This window comes from Mixophyes fleayi, chromosome 8 (genome assembly GCF_038048845.1).
Source record: "Mixophyes fleayi isolate aMixFle1 chromosome 8, aMixFle1.hap1, whole genome shotgun sequence".
In the NCBI taxonomy this organism is placed as follows: Eukaryota; Metazoa; Chordata; class Amphibia; order Anura; family Limnodynastidae; genus Mixophyes; species Mixophyes fleayi.
The window spans coordinates 30,481,015-30,506,650 of NC_134409.1; the positions used below are offsets into that span (position 1 = coordinate 30,481,015).

The 25,636-nt window shown below is 39.8% G+C and overlaps 1 protein-coding gene across 2 annotated transcripts in view; it reads left to right on the forward strand.

Annotated features, from left to right (window-relative positions):
* Positions 1-25,636, forward strand: part of ACBD6 (acyl-CoA binding domain containing 6) — a 100,606-nt gene that overhangs the window by 58,228 nt on the left and 16,742 nt on the right. For both annotated transcript variants that reach the window (XM_075182279.1, XM_075182278.1), the window contains exon 3: positions 7,720-7,816. In XM_075182279.1, the coding sequence (XP_075038380.1) occupies positions 7,720-7,816 (97 nt within the window). The remainder of the gene's footprint in view (positions 1-7,719; positions 7,817-25,636) is intronic.

The window sequence follows — 25,636 nt, forward strand, 5'->3', positions numbered from 1 at the left end:
TTCCGGGGGTAGTTGTCTTGTGTGAAATTGTGTAACAGGCTAAAGGTAGTGAGGTTAAGATGGTGGTTGAGGAATATTATAAGCTTGTCTGAATAGGTAGGTTTTCAGAGAACGCTTGAAAGTTTGTAGAACAGAGGAGAGTCTTATTGTGCGAGGGAGAGAGTTCCATAGAGTGGGTGCAGCCCGAAAAAAGTCCTGTAACCGGGAATGGGAGGATGTAATGAGGGTGGATGAGAGACGCAGATCTTTTGCAGAACGGAGTTGCCGAGTTGGGAGATATTTTGAGACAAGAGAGGAGATGTATGTTGGTGCAGCTTTGTTGATGGCCTTGTAGGTTAGTAAAAGTATTTTATATTGGATTCGGTAGAAGACAGGCAGCCAGTGTAGAGACATACAGAGTGATTCAACAGAGGAATAGCTATTTGCAAGGAAAATCAGTCTTGCCGAAGCATGTAAAATAGATTTTAGGGGTTTGAGTCTGTTTTTGGGAAGACCAGTAAGGAGGGAATTGCAATAGTCAATGCGGGAGATGATTAGTGCATGAATTAAGGTTTTAGCAGTGTCTTGTGTGAGATATGTGCGGATTCTGGAAATGTTCTTTAGATGTATGTAACATGATTTAGATATAGAGTCAATGTGGGGAACAAAGGATAGGCGTGAATCAAGGATTACACCTAGGCAGCGAGCTTGTGGGGTGGGATTTATGGTCATGTTATCAACAGAGATAGAAATGTCAGGTATGCTCTTGTTGGCGGGTGGGAATATTATTAACTCTGTTTTAGAAAGATTAAGTTTGAGTTGACGAGAGGCCATCCAAGATGAAATGGCAGAAAGACAGTCAGTTACACGGGACAACACAGATGTCGAGATATCAGGAGAGGATAGATAGATTTGGGTATCATCCGCATAGAGATGATACTGAAAGCCAAAGGAACTTATTAGATAACTGCATGGCTAATGAATGTGCATTATTGTGATTTATTATTGTAACTTTAGCTACAAACTAACAAGTAACTTTATTTCGACCAATAAAATATTGCAAGGTTAATGCTCCGACACAGAAGATTAAAAATGAATGTTTGTTAAGAGAAACATAAGAAAACTTGAGCTCTACAGAATTGACATTAATAACATGAAAAAATAGATAATGAATGATGTTAACTAATCACAGCACCAATAATTTAAAATTAATATGAAATGTAGCATATCATTATTTTTAAAAAAAAATATATATAGAGATTATCTTTTGCAAGAACACACACACACACACACACACACACACACACACACACACACACACAGTGTGTGTATATTTCCCTAGGACTTTAGTGGGAAAATAACTACTTTTCAAACCTCCATAGCTCACAAAGTACAGTTTAACTACCAAGGAAAAAAGAACCTCACAGTCCTCCTCACCTGTAACTGTATAACAGTGTAGCAGAGGTTGGAGGTTCACGGACTGCTCTGTAAATGCTTTAGCATTTCCATTAGCTTTTTTTTTTTTTTTTTTTAGAAATGCAGAAAGCGCAATATAGCATGTACAGTACTTGTTTTTGTTAGAAACACTGCTTCCTTGATGCCTTTGGAACAATACATAGATTCTAGGATTCCTCTGGACCAGGCAGTGTTTTTGTCCATTTCTACTGAAAGATTCATGTGCAGAATATAACTCAGAAGAGCACATTTTATACCACATCTCACGTTTTTACATCACTGGGAACATTACAGTGTAAGTGTCTTGAAAGAGAAAAAAAAACATGTTGTCTCGATTAAAAATCTTCTGCACTTTAACTGTAGCTTAAAAAAAAACACTTCCCTGCTGTTTTCTGGCTGCACAAGCTTTAATGTTGTCGCTCACTGTGCACTTGTTCCTCTTACTTCCCTAGTGGGATTTGTCCTAAGTCGCACTTAAGTAAAATGCAGACTGCAGTTGTCATAAAATTAGACTGCATATAACAAATATCATCACCATTTATTTATATAGCGCCACTCATTCTGCAGCGCTGTACAGAGAGCTCGCTCACATCAGTCCCTGCCCCATTGGAGCTTACAGTCTAAATTCCCTAACATATACATACACAGACAGAGAGAGAGAGAGAGACTAGGGTCAATTTTGTTAGCAGCCAATTAACCTTTTATACATTTATTGTACATAGCATTTTAAATAAACTGTCCTATTAGCAGTGATGTGTGCTGCTGAAGACTGTAGTTTTGCATAGTCCGGTGTTCTTCTTAAAGTTCATTGCAAATCAGACACCAGCATTCTGGTGACATTCTCAGGGTTTCCCTAAGTAAGGCCCAGATAGGTTCACAATAGTGTTAGATGTGTAAGCACTCTGTAGTGCTCTTATCCACTTAGTCCCTGTAAATCCCATCTATTCTAATCAAAGGTCTAGAGCTCTGGTGAATCATTACTAGATGGAAAACAGGACTATCGTGTGCTTGCTCAAGTGATATAATGGAACCCAAGACTTGTGCCTTATAAGTAACTTTCGATGATGATGATGATCGAACACCTTCTAGTTAAAAAGAAAACCTGTCTGTAAGGTCTCCTCCGATTAGCATTCATGAATAGTACATATCCATTTGTGTAGATAGAGGGATTAGCCATGTTTCTTAGTGTGCAAAGGCTTCATCAGATATACTGGTCACTTGCAGACACCAGTATTGGCTATGTATGTCATGTTGTAGCACCACTGTTGTTCTTCAGGGGATGCACTGCAGGAATTCAGGATATGGTTTAGATTAATCTGAATACATACTTTATTTTTTTTGCAGGATTTTGGTTTGACTAAATCCTCTTATCTTAAGTTATTTCTTCCAGGGGCTAAGATTACTGATAACGTTTTTACCACGTCAGTTGAGAATTTTGATATGCAAATTATATGTTAAATTCTATTTGTAAGAATCTTTTGTGGACCAAATTCAGTATGTGACCAAAGTCTAAAGTATGACTTCGGTTCATCACTAGTGTAAATGACATTTACAAAAACCCAACACCTCACTATATCAGCTCTAATTGTAAATCAAACCTTCCATCTGGGACTGATGTGTATCACCTCTTTCCTATGGCTCTATACCATCCTATAAGTCTGCTTCTGGTGCTTTTTTTTATCTTTGGTTCTTGCTGGTAAGACAGACTCTTGTTAAAACAACTACTTTACAAAGAGAGACACAAAATGAGAATCTAATTGCGGGTCCCAGTCATCTGCCTGTCGGCTGGATAATGAGCTGCCCACCTATCATTCCTTGTCCTCTTGCGTCCTACACAGAGACTCTCATTGCTTCTCTGCCCATCAGGTTCTTGCAGTGCCGCTCACAGTTCCCTCTATGCAAATACAGCGAGCCCAGCACCACTGCCTAGGATGCTAGTAAAACTTATTTAAATGTTTTATAGCAAAGAAAGTTTGCCTCATCTTGTTCTCACATTTTGTTTCACTGCAAAATTCTCCAGCAGCTTAATGCAATGTACGATGAACGCAAGCTGACAGATATTGTTGTCCAAGTGGATCAAGGGGAATAATTTTCTTGTCACAGAAACGTTCTTGCGGTCCATACTTCAGATTTATGCTCACTACATAGAGAACACGGTAAGAAGTCAGATTAGTTGGGATTGACACTGAGTCCATGCTGCTTGTACTTAGCGATACATACACCTCCAGAGTGCAGCTGACAGAGACTAATGTCCAAGCTCTGCTCACTGCAACTAGCAGGAACTGGAAACTGCAGGAACCTTGCAGCGCCTCTGGACACCAACCCCTCCGGTGACAAATGTCAAATCCCCCTGCTGCTTATACGTATAGCTACATAATTGTTCCAATTCTGCATAGTGCATACACACTGCAGATTTGGAACAACATCATTCCACGTTGAACGAGATTTTTAGTTCAGTTTTAAAAAAACTCGTTCAGTGATACATTGTTCCAAAGCCCAGAGTACACACTACTGTGATATTGGGCCAATCAGTTGTTTATTGTCTGATTGGCCTGATAATTGGCTGAAAACACTGTAAGGAAAAACCTCTGTAACAATCAAAATAAGAAAGTTGGTGAAGAAAAATGTTTCACGTTCTCCTCCCTGGTCTCCATATGTTATCTGTTAAGTAATTGGAATGGAACTGAGTGTAGAGGAATAGGAAGTGCCTTAGAAAGGGTGTGAATAGCACCTCCAAAGTAAAATGTAGGTTACATGCTTGGCTAATTTATTGTAGAGGGTGGACTTTCCCTCAAGGCAATAATCCTACACTTATATTTCAAGTCATGACACATTTTATCAGGTTAACAAGAACATTATATGCAAGATGAGTGAAATAATAATACCTTGTTTTACAAACTTTTTTACGGTACATTTGAATTCAGTTTCATAACTTGTCTAATATGTTGGCAATTGTTCCAAATGGGACTCTCTGGTTTAGGTCTATGCGGATCGTGAGAGTGCGTAAAGAGGGAGGAAAGGAATAGGTGTGGGGGAGACTACAGGACGTTATTATAGTTATGTCTGAGGATCACAGGTTAATAGCTGTGCTAATTTGAGCAGTAAAACCAGTTTTAAAAGGGAAAGTCAGTATATTTCCCAGTGAGCCCAGATATTGGTACAATTTAGATGTATATACTATGGGGTGTGTGGATGGGTCTTGCTGTCTAAAGAGTCACGGGGTCCAAACCTGAACACATGTCCCCTGTCATGGAGTTATTCATATATATTTTTTGGGAGGGGGAGGGGGGTTGTTCCATTGCAGCAATATGTCAAATATAGTTCTTGCAGAGAAGGGTAGGAAGGTGCTTCCAAGGCCTAGCTAGGATGCCCTTGGCAGCTGCTAGGATATTTGAGGCCATTGTTTAAGATTTTGGGAAAGGTAACGCAGAAGAAAAATCCACGGGTCTTTTGTGATCAGGGCGTCCAATCATAGAGTTCAGAATTATGGATTGCATACTGATAATGGCCCCCAGAAATGTATCGGAGTACCTTTGTGGCCACAATCTCACCAACATCTAGGATCAGTATTAGGAAACGTCCTGTTTAGTCTATCTGGGGTGTAGTACGGTCTAGTAGATTTTGTAGGAAGTTTCCTTTTATTTTGGGTAAAATTTAAATTTTTGCTGTCTCCTCCTTTAAGTCTCCCCAGGCCTCATAATCTGGGGGAGCCACATGTCTGTTTCCCATTTCGGCCCATGACAACTCAGTACAGGGATTAGGGAATCTAGTAGAAAGCCATAAGGTGCCCTTGTGTGAAGGTTGGCTGTGGCAGACCAGATTGAAAGGGGAGAGTCCTTCATGCCTAAATTGGAGGAAGAGCGGATAAAGTCTACAGGATATTTAATGCCTGTTTGCACCCATTAGGTAAATCTACCAACTGACCCTCCTGGGATAATGCAGAATTGTCCTAGATGGGGAGTAGAGTGATTAGATTTAAACGCATGTTGGCCAGACTTTAGTAACAAAGTTTACCGTTGGTGGCAACGTGATGGTGGAGGTCTATGTTGTGGGTTTTTTTTTGTTTTTTTTAGAACCCATAAATTTGATAAGTTAGACCTGCTTAGGAGATAGGATTTAATGTCCAGCCAGGAAATAGTTCTTAGAGGTACAAAGGAAGCCATCATTTGTGTGACACGTGCTGTGCAGTAATCAGATGTCATATCTGCTAGGCTCCTCCTCTGGATAGAGGATTTTTTTTAGGATGTTTGAGGATATTCTTAGAGGTCTACTGATCCAAATAAATTGAATGAAGGTATTGCTCAATAGAGTAACCAGAACCGTTACTGGGAGCATTTGAGAGGTATAACCCCTTAGGGATAATATTCATTTTGAGATCTATGTTCCTGTCCAGCCACAAAATAATTAGTTGGCCCCCAGAGGTTATTTCAGCCTGATGTTTTGAAAACCGTGGGTGAAAATTTTCCATGATCTAAAAGTTCATCTCTAGATGCTAGTGCAAAGATCAAGGAAGAGATTGGGCATCCTTGTCTGGTTCTGTTTGGAATGGTAACTCTGTTAGAGTCAAGATTTTGGCTGAGGATTCAAAATACAAAACCCGAATATCATTCAGAAAGTTCCCAGAGATAACTGTGACAAACTGACTTGATTTAAACGATTGGCTAAGACTTGTGCATAGATTTTCACATTGGTAATTAGGAGAGAAATACGGCCTATAACTGGTGTAGCTATATTACCCTGCTTGTGGACCGGCACACTCCTGGCCTCTAGCATTTCACTGGGAAAAGGTAAGGGGACAACAGGTCTGAAAATGTCTTATAGTATACAGTAGAGAACCCATATGGCCCTGGTGATTTACCCAGTTTCTGTTCTTTCATAGTTGGCATTATTTCTTCCAAGGCAATCTCCCTGCTCAATTGTTCTCAGTCCTGTTGAGTGCTTAGAAGGGAGGGGTTAGTGGAGAGATTATAGTAATTTTTAAAATTCTGATTGGCTATAGGGTTGTATAATAGTTGGTTTTTTTTTGTTGTTTTTATTTAGTTTTTATAAGCCATGATGTTTTTAAAGGATCTATATATTAAATTTTAAGGTTCGATCTGTGCACCAAAAAGTTATGATGGGTAACATATAATGGCTAAAACAGTCATCGAAAAATTTAACAATAGCACCAATATACAGCCTAATCCTACAGTGACCAAAATAGCCATAATGTACAGTTTGTGTCCTTGCTTTTAGTGTATGCATACTGCAGTACAGTACTGCCCTCTGTCATTCTCCTAAAAAGCCAATGATTGAATCTTGGGCCCGGCATAGGATGTGAAGACAAGTGTCCTGTGTTGTGATCGGTTAACAGTACCGTAAATACCACTGCAGGGATCTCTGCTGGGTGATGGAGCCCCTGTGGTAGATGCATGAAACCAAGTCAGAAAATGTGTTCTTCAAATCTATGACCAACCCCTAACTTCTGGCGTTTGCAAGTATAGAAGCACAGCTGGAGCAAGCTGACCACAGCGTCTGGGCTATCACTTTGCAAAACAAGTAATCCGATGCTAGGGCACCACAAGTGTGACGCACATGGGAAAAAGGATAAAAATGTACCCCTTTCAGGAGCAAGTAGTTACTGAAATAATGTAGAAGTAGTGCTTGCATGGTGTGTTGTGTTGGTTGCTTTTTTATGTCATTGCTCATTCATCCTGTGTTCCTCTTTTTTAAATTCCTATACAGTGATTAATTTGTATTGTATTGCAGCTGTGGTAGTACCCCTTACAAGAATGTTGGTTACAAAATCGATTGTCAGGAGCCATCCAGTCTTTTCTTTTTTACTTTTCATTTTTAATTCAAAAACTAGTAATAACTTCAGAGCCTGCCTACCTCTACTAGCTCTGATGTCATCATTGCAGTCGGCAATTACTGCAACAGGGAACCCCCTTACTGCAACAGGGAACCCCCTTACTGCAACAGGGAACCCCCTTACTGCAACAGGGAACCCCCTTACTGCAACAGGGAACCCCCTTACTGCAACAGGGAACCCCCTTACTGCAACAGGGAACCAACCCCCTTATGCTGAAGAGAAGCTGGTGCATTGTAAGCTTAAAGCGGCAGGTTGATTATCAAATGTAATATAATTTATATAATTATAATATCAATCATTGGGAAGAGTTCACCTCTGCAGGTGCTACCATTCCACACAACATAATGCAAAAATCTACCATCCGGAGAATAATTTTGGAGTTTCTGGTTCGAACATGTCATTTTCCAAATCGTGTGCTTTTCTATTTTCGGCAGGGAAGCCTGGAAATCTTTGGGTGATTACAGCCGTCAGCAAGCAATGCGAGATTATGTTGAAACTGTGAAAAAGCTTGATCCAGCCTGGAGCCCAAAGGTACAGTATGGCACTAAATGTAAGAGCTGGCCCATCACATATACCGACAGAGGACTTTATGCTGTAAAAAAATAAAAAATAGCCGTCCATGAGTAAATATACAGTAGACCAAGACCACTCTCAAGCAGAGTCATCCTATGTACACATAGGGTATACTGGTTTTTTTTTAGCTTTTTTTTTTTTTGTATGTTTAAATGAAGATATCAGATGCAAATAGTGAACAATGCCCACTGTCTATAGACTTCCTCATTTCCATTTACAATATCATTAGAAATCTGCATCCTGATGTCTGGTCCAAACCCTTACATGAAGGCCAAGATTGAATCATAAACTTTAGGAAGATGGCTTGATAAAGTGTCACCATGACATATGTTACAAATATTTAGAATGGCTTAATACATATACAGCTACATTCACATCACTTCCTGTTATTAACAAATAGTTGGTTAGAAAGGTTCTATCTGATCAGTTATGTAACCAGTTGCTATATACTTGTAATTTGAATCAATAAGGTAATAAAATGTCTATTCACTCTATCACAGAAACAGGACATCACATATCAATACAATCTTCAAAACAAGGCCTTTGTTTGAGTAGGGGAAGAATGCGTACTTAGACATCCTTCATAAAGAACAGTGGTTGCAGTATAATATTCAACATAAATCCCCTTCAGTGAACATCAACAAACCACTTAGCACAAGTCTGAACATTACAGATTAATTAACCTATAAGTCCCCATTAAAGAGCAACCAAAATTGGATTTGATATGCAGAAAAACAATTTAGCCTTTCACTGCTTAAGGAACAGATACTCCATAAGCGCGCAGTCAGGACAGTATTTTGATTAAATCTCTGATTCTTATTACAATAACGTATGACAGTGTTTCTATAATAGACTAATTGTCCTTTGTTTATCAGTGGATGGCAGGTATGCACTGTTAGAATCCTAGATGTTTTACTGCCTGATTTAAGTGCTGCCAAAATTCAGGCCCTCTGGTCTTTGGCCTCATTTTTATTTTCAAGAAAACCTTGTGTCTGTCCAAAGCGATTTTGAATTCCCTTACTGTATTAACCTTTTGCCACCTCCTAGCAGCTTCCGATTAATCTAGCACTTAGATCATCTGTAGTGGTTGTATTGTTTGCACGTCTGCTGTACCACTTGTATCCACTGAATGCTGCTCTAGCACCAGCCAAAACACTGAGCTTCCCCTGAATGCTATTATTTCTACAGCGTCGTCTTAGAGAGAATGTTTCATTTAAATTATTTTGGACTGTGGGAGCGCACACACACAGATGAGAACATACAAACCCCACACATTGCCCAAATGCTGTGAGACTGCACTGCTGACCACTGTGCCACCCACCCAGTATCTTGTGTAGGTGTTGCCTGCTATTTAAATTTAAGATTTTTATTTATTTTATATTTGATAAATTTTACTTATACAATTTACTTTGATTCTTATGTTATAACTGTAGCTGTGACTAAACCTTTTATAGTTCAAAGTAGAAGGTAGTGTCCACGACAGATGTCCTTCCACAGTCATCCTCTCAGTCACATAGAAATGCCAAAACAGTGGCACTCACAGCGGATGTATAACAACACTTTATAAATGTATTAGTAGGAGGAGTAATAGATATAAGGCAACGTTCCAGATGGCAAATCCTCCTTTCTCAATCTTGCATGCACACCCTTAAATATGTGGAACACAATACCTAGGGTGAAGTAGATAGAGAAGCAAGTATACCATTTACCACTTAGGCAAAAGACCGATTTCATGTAAAACCTTATTAAATGAACAAAATTCAGAGGCATCATTCATAAGTATGTATCATCTAAAAATGTACAAACAGCAAATCCGGATGGACCTATACTGCCATGGCACAGTGTTGACGTATGTGACGTCATGCTCCATGTAACCCATAGAATACCCCGCAGATATAATATATTATGTTATTATGTCTGTGTGACAAGGTTCCAATTTAAAAATGAATTAAAATCAAAAAAGAAATAAAAATAACTTAACCATTGTACAAGATGTATTGTGCTTGTTCCATGGCTGGGACAGACTCCTGTACATTGCTGTGTCTGCTTTCTAAGATGAAATACAAGAAAGTAAAAGAAATGGTTCTGAAACTGATTCATCAAGACGCGCGTTCTGAGCGAAACCCGCGTTTAGCATTATACGCACGTATTTAGGCCTTGCAAGCTCCTGAATTCAGCAAAGCATAGATCTCAAGATACATGCGCTGTTGAAATTGGGGGCAGGTCTGCTGTGCTCTACTACACAATACGTCCAATACTTATGTGGATCATAAATGCACAAAAAATATGCACAGGGAAGAAATATATATAATTAATGCCACTAGTTCATAATAAAGGCATTAATCATCATCATCATCATCATCATCATTTATTTATATAGCGCCAACATATTCCGTAGCGCTTTACAATTGGGGACAAACGTAATAAACTAATAAACAAACTGGGTAAAACAGACAAAGAGGTGAGAAGGCCCTGCTCGCAAGCTTACAATCTATGGGATGATAACAGTTAATAAGTACATTTATTAGGATGTCTACTGACCATAAAAAAAACATTTTTACAGTTGCTTGTGGTTGCAAACACATGTTATAGCATGTATATGATACTGTCGTCTCTAATCATCAGGACTTAGACTAGCCCTTGTAGCTGGAGCAAGAGATCTGGCATAAAAACAAGTAACTTTGAGACTCTCAGATCTTGATGTGGCTGTGTGTACTTAGGTTTGTCACGCTGATATTGTACATTGACTGCTGCAAAACGCCCCATTCACTCAAAATCGTAGGCTGTAGTATGTATCCTTTGCGTTCGTGGACTGGTTCTGGGCATGTGCAGAGTGAGTTTGCATAAGATACGCTCAAAATTGGCAGATACGTGCCTTGATGAATCGGGCCCACTGTTGCTAACTACAGCATACATTGTTCACACCATTCTGCGAAGAAAATCGACATACTCCAATTTGACTGCAGGGGGCAGTAGAACACCTTTTTTGCTTTTTTATTTATTTTTAATAAACACACCATCGTTTCTCGTAGACTTATTATTACTTTTGTGCTTTGTAAAGATTAATTAATCATATGAAAGATTCTCTATTTAGACTCTTGATGCATGAGTGAATGGCTAGATCTATTTCCACAACTGCCTTGTGTTTTTTTTATAAGAGCTATATTTTATAACAGTATTAAATGTTACTAAGTTAACTAACTGAAAAAGCTGTCTAACGTAATTTTGTGTAAAGCTGCCCACACATGCAATGGTTTTATGACTTCAATTGAATAATGTAATAATCTTTTATAAATTAAATATTTTTACTTAAACATGATTTAATTAAGATGTCGAGTGCAGGAAAAAAAGATTACTTTATTTTTGCCACTTGTTCTGCCCACAAACCCAGCAATAGAATGGTTTTCAAGTAACGAACAATTGAATTTATGAATGGATATTTTGGTTTCATCACATCTTTTTAGAAGGTTTGTGTGTCACACGTGATAACACGTGATTGTATATGATCACCTTGCAAGTAAAAATTGTTGTCGTCATAGTGTTGGGAATATTTGTGAAAACAAGCCTTGCTTACGTAGAAAGAACGCATTTCTCCATTAACTGAAACTGCATTTATAAGAATGCAATATATCCAGCACCGTTCATATATATGCAACTTATCTAGTCACCAGTGTCTGTGTGTCCCTAATGGACTATATCACTGGTTCTCACATTCAGTGATAATATAGAACATATCGTACTATTATTTAGTTTTATTTTTAATGATTTTAGAATATACTGAGGATGATTTTGACTTTCTATTTCTTCAACACCCCTAAACATCGACTGACCTAGGTCTTCAATCCCCATGTCCACAAGCACTTTTCCCTTTGCCTTCAAGCATAGTATAAGTATGTGGTTCTCTTTATCCTACCTTTTATGTATAGCTTCTGTCTTTTCTTCAGCTGGGCTCTTAATTGCCTTAACACTTGTTTATAACAAAGTAATCCTCTCTTAGCCCTCGCTCACTTTTGACCACCTTGAAATTCAACTTCTGCCATCTAGTCTCTACTTGTAAAAGTTGCTAAGATCCTCTTACAGCTTTCTAAAACTAAATCTGTCCGTACACTTGTAGATCTGGATGAATCAATGTCTAATTTTGACCACATATTCCTATGGTAAGCCTAAACATACACATCGGTGCAGCACGGTGGCTTAGTGGTTAGCACTTCTGCTTCACAGCACTGGGGTCATGAGGTCATGAGTCCTTATCTGTGTGGAGTTTATATGTTTGCCCTCTGTTTGCGTGGGTTTCCTCCAGGTGCTCCGGTTTCCTCCCACACTCCCAAAAAAACATTCTGGTAGGTTATTTGGCTGCTATCAAATTGACCCTAGTCTCTCTCGGTCTTTGTGTGTATGTTAGGGAATTTAGACTGTTGGCTCCAATGGGGCAGGGACTGATGTGAGGGAGTTCTTTGTACAGTGCTGCAGAATTGGCGGCGCTATAGAAATAGCTGATGATGATTTCGGTCATTATTGCATTTTCCACCAGTCCTCTTTGGTCCTGATACAGTTTTGGTCGGAATTAATAGTTTTGAACCCACATATAACAATTTGTAATCAATTTGATCTAAAATGACCAAATTGCTCATCTGAAATGGAATGTGTATGGCCAGCTTAAGTCTAGATAAGACTCTAAATATCCTTACTTCTCTATTGCCTTAGTATCCTCTTTGGTTCCGCTGTGTCCTTTGCCTCCCACATTTACTTTATCATGTGTCCAGCTGCTTTCGGTCGTACAGCATTGTATTCTTACATCTTTTACTTGTACATTTCCAATAGACTTCTCATAATATCCTGCAATCATTTTTACCTACACTTAAAGGGTCTTCCCCTTCAAGGACTGCCCCTCTATGATTTCAATGTCGCCACCAAAATCATCTACACTTAATACCAGTGGAATTCAGTTTAGACTTTAATTAACACAACATCTTTTGATGGTTATTGTTTTTTTGGACACATTTTAAAGTTGTGTGACTTTAATTGCATTTGTAAAAATGTGTCCACAATATTATATGCTGTCAAGTATGGGGGCTCACTATCCATTCCAAATTTTTTTTTATATGTACTATGTTCTTTACAGTGAAAAACTGTTGGACAAAACAAGAGTGTTGTTGGTTAAGTGATCAGGTGCTTTGGCAACAAAATTAAAGTTCTGTGCTGGAAATGACTAGCAATGACAGCCTGGTTTCAGTAGTGGCAGGGAGCTGAGGAGACCAATGTTACTGCAATTTCTGCAAGAGTGTACAATGAGCTGCTGCAAAATGATGCAGCTCATTGCTGGTCAGCATGATGTGTTTCAGGGGCTTTGGGGACTACACCCTCATGTTGCAGTGGTGATCAGCTTTCAAAGTCCCAGCAGCATTCATTATGCTGAGACCAATGCTTCGGTAGATGAGGACAGGAGGCTGGGCAGCATTGGTCTACTGTAAATCAGGACCTTCTTTGCAGAGTCCTTATATCTTCAGGGACCACTACAGTGGGAGTGTCAAACGAAGTCTTCTACAGTTAACGCTAGTGCTGTCAAGAGGGTGGGGGTACTCTGTTAAGGTAGAATTAACAACTCTGTACATAGACCAGAGGAATGCACTGTGTTCACTGCAATATCGATCACTAGAAAGAGCACCAAAGATGAATTGCATTTATTAGGATTCCACACAGGCCAGACGGGCTGCCACCACTGGGCAACTGATGAGTCTTCAGTGTGTAAGCAGTAAACTATGTAGAGGTAGAATAATCTTGTACCATTAGTCTTGAAGACAGAAATCATCCAAACATGACCTGCTGGAGTCACTTAGAGGAGAGGACTGTGGAAGGACATCTTGCGTGGATGGCCACACTTCTACCTTGGACTATAACATGTATTTTAAGGCTTATGGTTCCTATAACAAGGGGGGGAAATGTCACCACCCAAACGGTCAACATGATTTGAGCGCTAGTTAAAAATAAAATCTCTGTTCTAGAGAAGGTGCCATGGCAAATCCTGGTCCTAGGCTGCCCTCTGAGGTGCCATGCCTACCCATGTTATTAGATAGCGTTATGTAAACTTTGCTGTAACTGCTAAGAACCAGGGAGAGGTGACACGGCTTCTAATCTTGCTGTGCACAGCTTTGATCACACTGCTCTTTAATCTGGAAAATGATCTCGCAAGACATGAAGCCATCTGCTTCTGCTCTGCCCCCTCCCCTTCCAGCTCAGATACTTCACTCTTGCTTCCCAAGGGAGCAGTTTGTAAATTAATGTGTTATGGTTGCAGTGGGAGCTAGTTGTCTCTCTGTGTTTTGTTAACTGCCCATCTCTGGTCTGTGCACATCATTTCCCTCCTTCCCTATGGGACAAGTAAAAACCTGAGAGGGTAAGTGGGTTGTCTCATTCGTCCATACCGGCCCTGTCGCTGCTTGCTCACCCTGCACTTGTTTGTTTCTCCCCACCACACGCGCGCACACTCCTGTCATCTGCCAGAGAAATGCAGGGATTTAGGCCAGGAGAATGCTACTCCTGGGGGATCCTTTGCTCTCCAACTAATTGAATTATGGGTTTGGTGTCAGTATGGTAGGAATACAAATCATATCGGAGAGGGAGGGGGAAAGGAGTGACAGAGGATAGGGCTTGGCAGCCAATGGTAGCAGTACTGGTTGTGTGTTACTTTATAGAATAAAACATCCAAGCCTTTGCTTACAGGGAGAAACAAATACAATCTATCTGCTTTGTCAATTATTGGGTCTTAGTGGAGAGCCTCCATACCAGATTATTGCACAATGGTGGCAGTAGATTGTTATTTGATGTGCTCAATGTACAGTATTAATATTAATTACAAGTATTAATAAATTATATATATATATATATATATATATATATATATATATATATATATATATATATATATATATATATAATATTGTTTAGTTTTTCTTTTTTTTTTTTTTTTTGTTGGGATAAGGGTTTGATTATATGAGTGCTTTTGACAGTTTGACCCTTACTGTCACAGGGGCAAATGTAGGATTTCTAGAGGGGGGTTTACATGCTACACTGCCAAAGTGGGCATGGTCAGCATGCAAGGAGTGTGGCTATCATCATCAGCGGCAGCTATTTATATAGTGCCACTAATTCCACAGAATTGTATATTATTTTAGACCGTGCAAGGCTGCTCTCAAACACCTTTCCACCCCCTTCAAATACGATGTGGAACATGCCTCACGACTGTCCCTGCATTCGGGACAAAGTCCTGAATGAGTGGAACGTTCTTGCAGCTTTCACAACCTGCTGCTTCTCGTGTCTTAAGCTCAGTAGCTGCTTTTCTGGATCCTGGAATGTTGGGGTCCTTTATAACTTAATAGTATTCACATTTGGGTCATGGCATCTAAAACCCACCCTCACTGCGAGCATGTCTCATTTCCTGCATTAAACATAAATGTAAGGGAAAAACTGGTAGCATGTTGCAGGCTTTAGAATCAAGGATCCCTTTGCTGAAATGTGTGCACCGTTCACATGGGCATAGCTGACCAATGTATTGCTGGCAAACGTGTAATCACGCGTGCACAACAGATTAATGCCACTCATTTTAATGATGTTTGAATGCTTTCAATTTGTGTTGCTTTTCACTGTGCTGCAAACATTTAGTAGCAATACCACTAATTATAGTACCACTAATTAATTGATGTATAGCCTATCCTAAACTAGGTTATTGGGAACAAAGCTTTCACCAAGTGACTGTGCAGTTCAGTAGGTAGTAGTGACATCACTGAGATGAGTTGCATCTCATGCTCACTGGTTCCTAGCGAGTTGATAGGGTGAGTATGGCAGACTACACTTATAGGTTGACTGGTTTATTGTTAACACTTTAGCAACAACATTTCTTATAAAACTAATTCTTATTCCATATTGGTTGTGTTGTCTTTTCTAGATTGGAGATGTAAAGACTATTGTTGTACTAAAGGGTTGCAATAACCTCTCCCAGATTGCAATGCTGCATTGGGTTTATAGAAATCATAACGTCGTATGCAAAGTGTCCTTGGCACATAAGGAGTTACTCAACCCCTCCCTATGCTCATTGCCTCCTGCTACCTGTGGCTGTAATTCTGCAGGCTAGTTTACAGCCAAGCTCTTAGCTGCTAGAATTCAGGTATGTAAATGAGAGACCAGAGCAGACGTACATTTGCATAAAATAACAGCGCCATTTAGGAACATCTGTCACTATGGAAGTCTGTGGAGACAGAACCGCTTTTTGTTTATCAGGGCAGCATCGGACTGTTTAATCCATGCACCCCTCCCTCTTCTCAGCTGGGAAAAGGACCAAGCCAGCGGCAGACAGATCCTTTATAGGAAAGGGAAACCTGCCCAGTGCATAACTGTGCCATAAATCCTTGCACTACATGTAGTAGAACCTAGCACTAAGCATAGAAGTGGAATATATACCCAGACCAGCGATTTATATAGGTGACGTGGACATCTGTTTGTAATGATGGTTCCTGGGAAAGGTCTTATCACAGGCAGCGGAGATTATTGGAAGAGATCAGTTCTCTACAGATCTATAAATGTGCTACAGACTGTCTCCTTGGACAGCTCAGTTAGTATCTAGTGAATAGTTCAGAGTAGAATGTCATTGACTCTTAACAGTGACTTAATAAAGCAAATAAGAGCATCAAGGGGCAAATCAACTATTGATGTATGTTATCTTGTATAGAGAACATTATTTTTTCTTCATTTTAATTTCTTAATGAAGGTAAACTTCTATATTGGTAGTCTGAAGCATAGGATGTGTACCTGGTCTCTTAATGGCAAGAGAGATATTCGCAGAAAACATACTTTGACATGGACAGCATGGTGGCTTAGTGGTTAGCACTTCTGCCTTACAGCATTGGGGTCATGAGTTTGATTCCTAACCCTGGCCTTATCTGTGTGGAGTTTGTATGTTCTCCCCGTGTTTGCGTGGGTTTCCTCTTGGTTCTCCGTTTCCTCCCACACTCCAAAAACATACTAGTAGGTTAATTGGCTGCTATTAAATTGCCCTTAGTCTCTCTCGGTCTGTGTGTGTGCATGGTAGAGAATTTAGACTGTAAGCTCCAACGGGGCAGGGACTGATGTGAGTGAGTTCTCTGTATAGCGCTACGGAATTAGTGGCGCTAAATAGATGATGATTATAAAGAAACATTTGGAAGGACTGTTGTAATGGTTTCTTTTTTTTGGTGGTGGGGGGGGGGGGCAGGTGTAGTAATTTGTAAGACAGATACTGGTCATGTATATTGAGTGGTAGATGCACATGGACAGTATGGAATAGATAATGTACGAGCTGCTTGGTGATGAGGCGTTAACCACACTCCTAATAGTACAAATGGAAGGATAGTAAACTAAGCGCTCGAGTACATTGGAGGAGATATACAGAAGTGTATTGTAATGGATAGGATGGTGATCACCAGACTATCTCTGACCCACCAACTAGGGGCAAGACTCGCTCACTGCTCATCCTATCCGTTACAATACACTTTTGTATATCTTCTCCAATGTTCTCGAGTGTTTAGTGGACTATCCTTCTGGAGCTGGTCATGTATTGAGCACAGGCTTTTGTGGTGTGTTCTATAGTGTGTAGGGTGCAGCCTATGTATGTAGTGCTGGTCATTTGGGCTGCTCACCTTATCTTTTTCTTAACAATTATGTGCTAGTTATTGTAAGTTAAGATGTTACCTGCCATTGTACATAACGCTAACCGTAAAATACGTTGCTGGCTCTTATCTTTTAGCCCTAGCGTCTAACTTTTTAGAGTTGTCCATGCCTGGTATAGGGACGTTATAGAGCAATCTTTATTTAATATTTATGGTGGTTTTATCAAAGCAGGCTATATCTTTTTATAAAGAGCTTTTCTGAAATCCTGAGGTTAATGTCACAAGCTTTAAGAGAGTTGTAGTGTTGAGAAACGGTGTGTAAGTGGAATCTATAATATATTCTTCCTCCTGTACTCTGCTGGTTCTTCTACCTGACTGCTGCCTTTTAATGTCCTGCTCACTGGGAATTTACAGCTCTGCCGTTTTATTTATTGCCCTGTCATCCTGCTGCAGATGGACACCTGAAATATAGCATTGGCTGTCACCGCAAAAGTGTTGTGTGCTTTTTAAACAAAGGATTAGTCAAGTCCTTATTCTAGTGTTCTGGAGTGATGGATAATGTTTTTGCCAATGGGTTTGATCAGTAACTCGTAATTTTCGATTAGTTTGGCAGTAGAGGATCAGTTTAAGTTTGTGGTGATAATCCAATTCCATGTAGTTACTCCCGCAGTGATCTCTACCTGAAAGCATTTTATCAGACTGATTATTCATTTTGCTATCTGTCTTTACCGCCTCGTCTTGCCTAGACATAGCTGTATTTAAAATTGACACTGAGGCGTCGTAAAATTAATAACGGCATATTCCCTCCTCTATTATGTTCAATGAGAGAAATATGCAGCAAAATTAAGGAAGTTAATTTAAAATGATCATCTTGAACATGCAAAAGTATAAATGAGTGTAATATATGTTGTTTGCTCTAATGATGCTTCAATATTAATATATTTACCTTTGAAATTGTGCACACCTCATGTACAAATGTTTATGGTAGCTTGTATAGTGAATGAGAAGAATGACTTTCAGTTGGATTTAGTTAATGCGCACCCATCACAAGAAAAGCTTTCTCCCCATGGTACTGTCAAATAGGGGGATTCCCAGTAGGAATCCTCCAATGTAGCACTACTTTTTGGAGGTTATTCTGTGCAGAGGGTGCAGTTCCCATATCTGGGTTGATGTATATCTAAGGCTGCTTTCACAGTATACTTTATTTTGACAACTTGTTAATATTTACTTGGGTTATCTTTCTCTACAGCAACTGCTGAACCTACAAGGTGCCAGATTCTGTCACTGCTCAAGTGTTAACTGTATGAAAAGGGTCCATGGGATAGGGGTCCTGTTAGAAAGGCTTCCTAATGTGCATGATTTCACCTTAAGGAAAGTTCTTTACAAAATAAGACAGTTGTATATATTTGAGACAGCTAGCCTAAATTATTCAGGCATTAAAAAACTAAAAGTAGTCACACAGATAATGGACAAGAACTTTTTAAAAAAACACTTGTTTAAACTATTTATTTTACTCTTTTTGTACATTCATTTACTAATGAATGAAGGCTTCACTTTCTAACTTTTTATAGTTTTCTTTGGTTTATTCATATTCATTTTCCCAATCTGTATTACCCACTTAGATAATATTCCTCTTTTAATTTAATTTAGGAATATATAGACCACATGAAAGGGGTTCTTGATGGTGGTGTCCACACAGTACAGCCTCGCATTCCCCTAGACTAGTGCAACAATTGGGATCCCACTGTTTGAAAGATGCCACTGTCCAGCTTGTATTGTGTACTGCTTGCAGGTGAGCTGTAGGAGAGGAAGGATTTGAGGTGCTGGCTGAAATGACAGCTGGCTCCTAATTGAATGGCTATTGCACTCACCCAATTAGCATCCATGTGTCCCTTCAGGCAGTATGTAAGATCTCCCTCTATCTTGCATCTCTGCAGTGGTGGCTCTAAGACAAGTCAGTGCGAGGCATTGGTGTATCGCACAAACAGGGAGCACAACAGCCGATTGTCGCCCTTCTTTTGTTGTATCACTTGGCATATATTGCTTACAAGGAAAAGTGACCGGGTCATTGACTGGTGTGAAATTTGTACTGCAAAAGTAAAAACTCATGTAAAAACAAACAAACTGTGACTTGTCCGTGTGTTCTTTTATATATGGGGCTAAATTGAACTCTGACCCTGTAGTTGGGCCGAGTGGCAGGATCGTAGTGTGTTTGGCATAAAAAAAGACAACATGCAACTGTATTAGTGTGTCTGTGTCTAACAATGTGTCTGTTGCTGTAAATACATATCAGTGTTGTTCTTTCACACACGAGTGGACTGTTATTTATTTATTTTATTTTAAGCTACTCTTCCCATGCATAAGTGACTGCATCATATATGCAGGCAATGCTATTTAAAGCTTGTAGACTGATCCCAACAGCTCGCGTGTATGTAATTCAGAGGGAGAAAGCAACTTTGAGCACACATGAGGGTCAGAAACAGGAATGCTGATTGGGTTTTCATGATGTCTCCATTTTATTGAGAATAAATTATAACCCAAATACTTTCCAGGCAATGGTGGTTCTGTGTTCAGACACCTACCACTGGTTAAAGCTGCTGATGGAAGTTTGCAATGTGTAGAAATATCGGATGGACCACAGTCTGTCAACTGGTGGTAAATAGTCAGGACATAGAACTCATTCTACATTGTTACTAGTGTTGGTATGGCTTTCAATTACCAGTAAAAGGTCCATTGCAGTGGGCTAGGGAACAAAAAGATTGTTGTACATTGCAAGTTGAAAAAACATCTCCTAGCTTCTGTCTGACATTCTGGAGCCGCATATTGTAGTAATTCCTAAGCCAGGCAAGGACTCATCTGCTTGTAAGAACTATAGACCCATTGCTCTTTTGAATACAGATGTAAAGATATTTACAAAACTCATTGCAAATAGGGTCATTCCCTTTATTTTGAAGCTCATTCATCCGGATCACGTGGGTTTTGTGACTGGGCGTCAAGTCTTGTTCAAATCTAAAATGCTTTCTGGAATGGTCCATGTCCATGAAATCAAAGGAGAGATGCTACTTCTCTCTCTGAATGACGTTTGAAAGACTCCATTGGCCATACATGAAACGGGTCCTTCAACGATTTTGTTTTGGGATGTCTGTCTTGAACGCAATATTGGCCTTATACAAGGGTCTGTCTGCCGGGGGCCTTAGCAACTATTTTCTCTCATCCAACTTCTCCATATCCAGCAGCACCCAACAGGGTTTCCCCCTTTCTCTTCTCCTCTATCTTCACACTGTAGAACCTCTTGCTGAACATTTACCACAAGTTGTGCCTCTATGCAGACGACTTGTTGCTGTTCGTCTCTGACCCCGTGATCTTGTTGGTAGCCATTCATGAAATTTTGGTCTTGTACAGCAAAGCCTCTCTTTACAAACTGAATACTTCCAAGACTGCGGTCCTTCCGATAATGTCCCTCCTGCGACCAAGTGACTCTTGAACATAAGTTTAATTATGCATGAATGTCCTCTGCCCTACCCTACTTGGGCATTCAAATCGCTCCCCATTTAAGTACCATAGTAGCATAACTGCTTTGACCAAATCCTGGATGTGCTACGAGATCTCCTGGTTAGGTAGAATTTCGGCCTTCATGATGAAGAGTCTACCTAAAATGATGTACCTTTTCCACATGCTCACTTTCAGCCTCCCACCTAGGCCACGTTAACGGTGATCATGAACACATGTATTTGGAAAAATTAACCCCCCTAGAATAGCCAGGGAAGCCTGGCTTGACTCGATCTTGCTAAATATCTTAATGCTTGTCTTCTCTAATAAATGAGGGATTGCTCCTTCCCGCCATGCCAGAAACCCTGGGTTGACCTGGAGACAGAGCTTAACTCTGCTTTTCCCCTGGCTGTTCTCTTATGGGTTCATGCAGCGGGGAGACCATTGGCTGGCAACCTGCACACTCTGACTAGCACAAAACCTGTGTCACGCTACCAAGGAATCCCTAGAAAGGATGTTTCCTACTAGAAACCTTTCCTTGCAAGCAGTAGTTTGTATGATTTCTGATCTACACCTCTTCCTGGGTTACCAGGGGCTTACTAACGCTAGGACACCTTTTCAACACTGGGGGTCTGTTCTTTTTTGCCCACTTACAAGAGCAATACCAGCTTCCCCACCACGATTTCTATAAATATCTCCAGATTAGACTGTGGGTAACGTCTCTCCCTTGTGGCTATTTATCTATTGAGCCCCCTCCCCTCTATGATTTTCCAAATTGACGAGTGGTAGTAGTAGGGCTAGCATAACTTTTTGGTATAATTGTGACTGAGACTGATAATCACAAATCTAAGGTTCAATTGCAGTGGGAAGCTGACCTTGGTGGGGAATTTGCCACAGATGATTGGGAGCTCATCTTTCAAAATTCTCTTTGGATGTCTCGTTGCCTCAACCACTCAGAAATGTTTGTGAAACTTGTTAACAGATTATCTTACCCCAGTGAGGTTACATAAGATGTGGCCCTCTTCCTCTAAAGTCTGTGGGGAAAATTGCTCTATAGAGGTGGATATTTTTCATATCTTCTGGTCCTGCCCTGTCATCCAGTCACTGTGGTGCGAAGTCTTCGATTTAATTGTCACAATATTTAATATTCTGGTGTCCACTTCTCCCGCCATGGCTCTCTTCCACAACCCTCCCCCATATTCTGGACAGTCATATTTACGTGATGGGCTATATACCGTATTTATAGCCTCTAGGGCTGCAATAGGTTGCTGGTGGAAACAACCCCTGTCGTCTCCTATTGGTAAAATTGTAGCTAAAGTACAATACGGCTTTGAGATGGAGACCTTGGGAGTGCCTTATTCCAACGCAGCCTCTTCACCCTTGATGAAATGGCTTGTATGGCAAGAATAATACAACTGATGGTGGGGGCTTGGGATCTCAGCCAGCCTCCCAGAACACCCCAATTCATACACATCCCACAGACTTTTCATAATCTTTCCATAATTTTTGGGTTTTCCCTTTCCTAGAGATTAGATTGACTAGCTATCCATCCTCCTTTCAGTTAGAGATTTGTGAGGGGTAATCAGTAGTTAGGTTTTCCTTAAGGTACATCTTGTTCTTACCAGGCATTGTTTTTGATTTGGCTTTCCACATTTTGCAGTTGTGTTCCTTTCCCCTTTGTATCCCTTTCTTGCTCCCTTTTAGCTTTTTGTATCCATGGGGATATAAACAATACAACACTATACAATGTTAGGAAAAAGTTCTAAGAAAAATATTTCTGTTTAAAAAAAAAAAATGAGAGCGAAAATATCTCCTAGTTTCGATTTTTGTGATACAGGGATATGTCGAAAACCGCCTCAGTCTATGGATCCATCATGAACAGTGCATGCTGCTGCTGGCACTCTGATGGTGTGAGGTGTGTTTGTATAGCACAAATTGAGTCTCTTTCCTTTCTGGTAATAGGGGATCATGCTACTATTTATACCAACGGGGAGAGCCTTGCCTGTCTCTTTGCAAACTATTGGAAACTTACATTTTTTTCGTAAAGTCTCCTAAGTATGTCATAATTATAGCTTCAGAAGTTGGGCAGAATTCTCTTTCACTGCAGGCACTAAAACACATCTTCTCTAACTTGTGCATGTACAGAATCCTGTCACACTCAATTAGTGTCTGTCAGATTTGTAGGCAGGGTACGGAGTCGGTATGCTCTAAGGAATTAAGCCTTGCTTTATTAGTATAACACACTGCCAGGGAGCAGAGTCCAATGCATAAAGATGTGAAGTGCACAGAAAGTAGATATAGTTTAGTGCTTCCTGTTTGGACGTCCCTGGTGTAATCTAAAGTAAAGTGAGAAGTATTTAGCAGTCATATTTAATGTATTTATTTCATTTTCAATATATTCAGTACAAAATTATGTGACCATATGTATGTTGTGATTTAACTATTACCTTCTTGTGTATTTGTAGATATGTATGTTTCATATAATGTTGCTTACATTTTCACATGCTATTACATTTTATAATTAACCATTTAGGGCCTGTTACAGAGTCGGACGCAAGTCCAACTGATCAGCGTAAATAGCACTTTTGGCCAAGGATCCGTCTCGGTTTGCACTCGGACTCTGCACAAGAGTCTGTCTCTCTCCCACTTATCACATCCTCCCATTTTCGGTTACAGAACTTTTTTCGAGTTGCACACACTTTGTGGAATTCCCTCTCTTGCACAGTAAGACTTTCCTCTGGTATACAAACTTTCAAGCGTTCTCTGAAAACCCACCTCTTCAGGCAAGCTTATAATATTCCTCAACTATCCTCTTAACCTCACTAGGATACCCTATTACCACCGTTTACACAATTCACACAAGACAACCCTCTGACCCCAGACCAACATTGCTGTGTGACTGGATCGGATAGCATATGAATCACTTCTTACCTTTGCAATCTGGCTGGACTAATAAGCAGTATGTAGATTTAACCTCATGTATCAGACTCCCATTGACCTATAGAATGTTAATCTTGCTAGCATCGCACTCTAACCTCTTTGTCTGTATTACCCAGTATTGTTTATTATTGTGTTTGTCCCAAATTGTAAAGCGCTACGCAATTTGCTGGCGCTATATACATAAATGGTAAATTTTCATAGTACTCTAAGTTGCACCGATCTAAAGATTCGTGTGACTTGGAATCCTGTGTGAACTATGGGATGCAGTTTAGTCCCTTAGTCTCCTACACTCCACAACACCTGTGTTTAACAGCTTACATGGACTCCGTGGTTGGCACAGTGGGACCTTGGGTTTGAATCTGGCCAGTTGTTCTGTGCGGAGTTGTCCTTCCCATGTTTGTGTGGTATTCCTCTGAGTACTCAAATCTTTTCCGTCCTTCCCCTTTGTACAATTCTGACAAATGCGTTGCATTGTTCTAGCAGTAACAGAATTTTTTTTTTGAAGGCCTCATCTGCAATCTAAACCTTATTAGTATCTGTATTGTAGTTACATATACTTCACATACTAATTTAGCTTCATATGCTGCTGCTGTTTCAGTGGCTCTAATGACCTTCCACTAAATCACGGTAGTATAGGAAACTGTACGAAAAGTCTATCAAAGTGTTCCATAGCCGCTGTTCAAGAGACAGTGACGCCAGATATTCAGCTGGATCAGACGGAGTTCTAAAAGTTGATCCAGGAATTGTTATGAACACTCAAGTAAGAGTGTAATACATTTTGTATTTCAATAATACATTGGAAGCTCTACATTTATTGGTTCACTAAATCTTAGCTTACTTTCACTATTCATTTCTGCATATAAAGAGACCCTATCTTCATTTCCTCATTTCTTCTTTCCGTGTGCAGGAAATGTAAATGTCAAAATATGGTCTCTCTTGTGCTTTGTACCTGATTAAATAACTTTATATGGAAGACGCTGTTTAGGGTTAGCAGGCAGCCATCATAAGTCCCTCCTGTTTCCTCTCCTCTCTTCTGCCCTCTAAACAAATGCCTGATAAGAAAGTAGTACTTCTGTCTATAGGCACAGTGGGGGTAGCTGCAGATAATGGGGTGGGAATTTGTAGTGCGCACACATAGGGGAAAAAAAAGAGAGAAAAGTGGTGGAACTTTTAATTGCCTGTGTAACAGCTTTCTGTAGACCTTGTCACTGAATGTACTGAAAGCCTATCTGTACATATAAATATATTTCTTTATAACTCCATTAGAGAATTCATATGTCAAAGCTATAAAAAGGTGGTTAGTGCTTTTTTAATTCAAATATATTATAATAAATCCAAAGTTGAAGAGTGTCTTGGCTTGGAATCGTAGATTCTATTTTGATCTAAATGATCAGCTAGTTGTATTAACAAAGCACAGCTCCTTAAATGCTATTGTTATTTAGCCATAGAAATAGACATTTTAAAGTCTGCAAAAAATAAGTCTGTAAACATATTTGTTTTTCTCTATTTTTGTTAAAATTGTCACCTTATTTGTACAGGAATGCTTCTAAATTTGATATTTACTGAGCCCACCTCCCCAATTAACAAGCATTCCGAGTTGGGGAATGGTCTTGGTACCCCTTGTTGTGTATTTATTGGAAGGGATTGGATACGGATTAGAGGTCTCTATGAGCCCTGACCAGTATCCATCGACTGAGTGAGGCACAAGTTG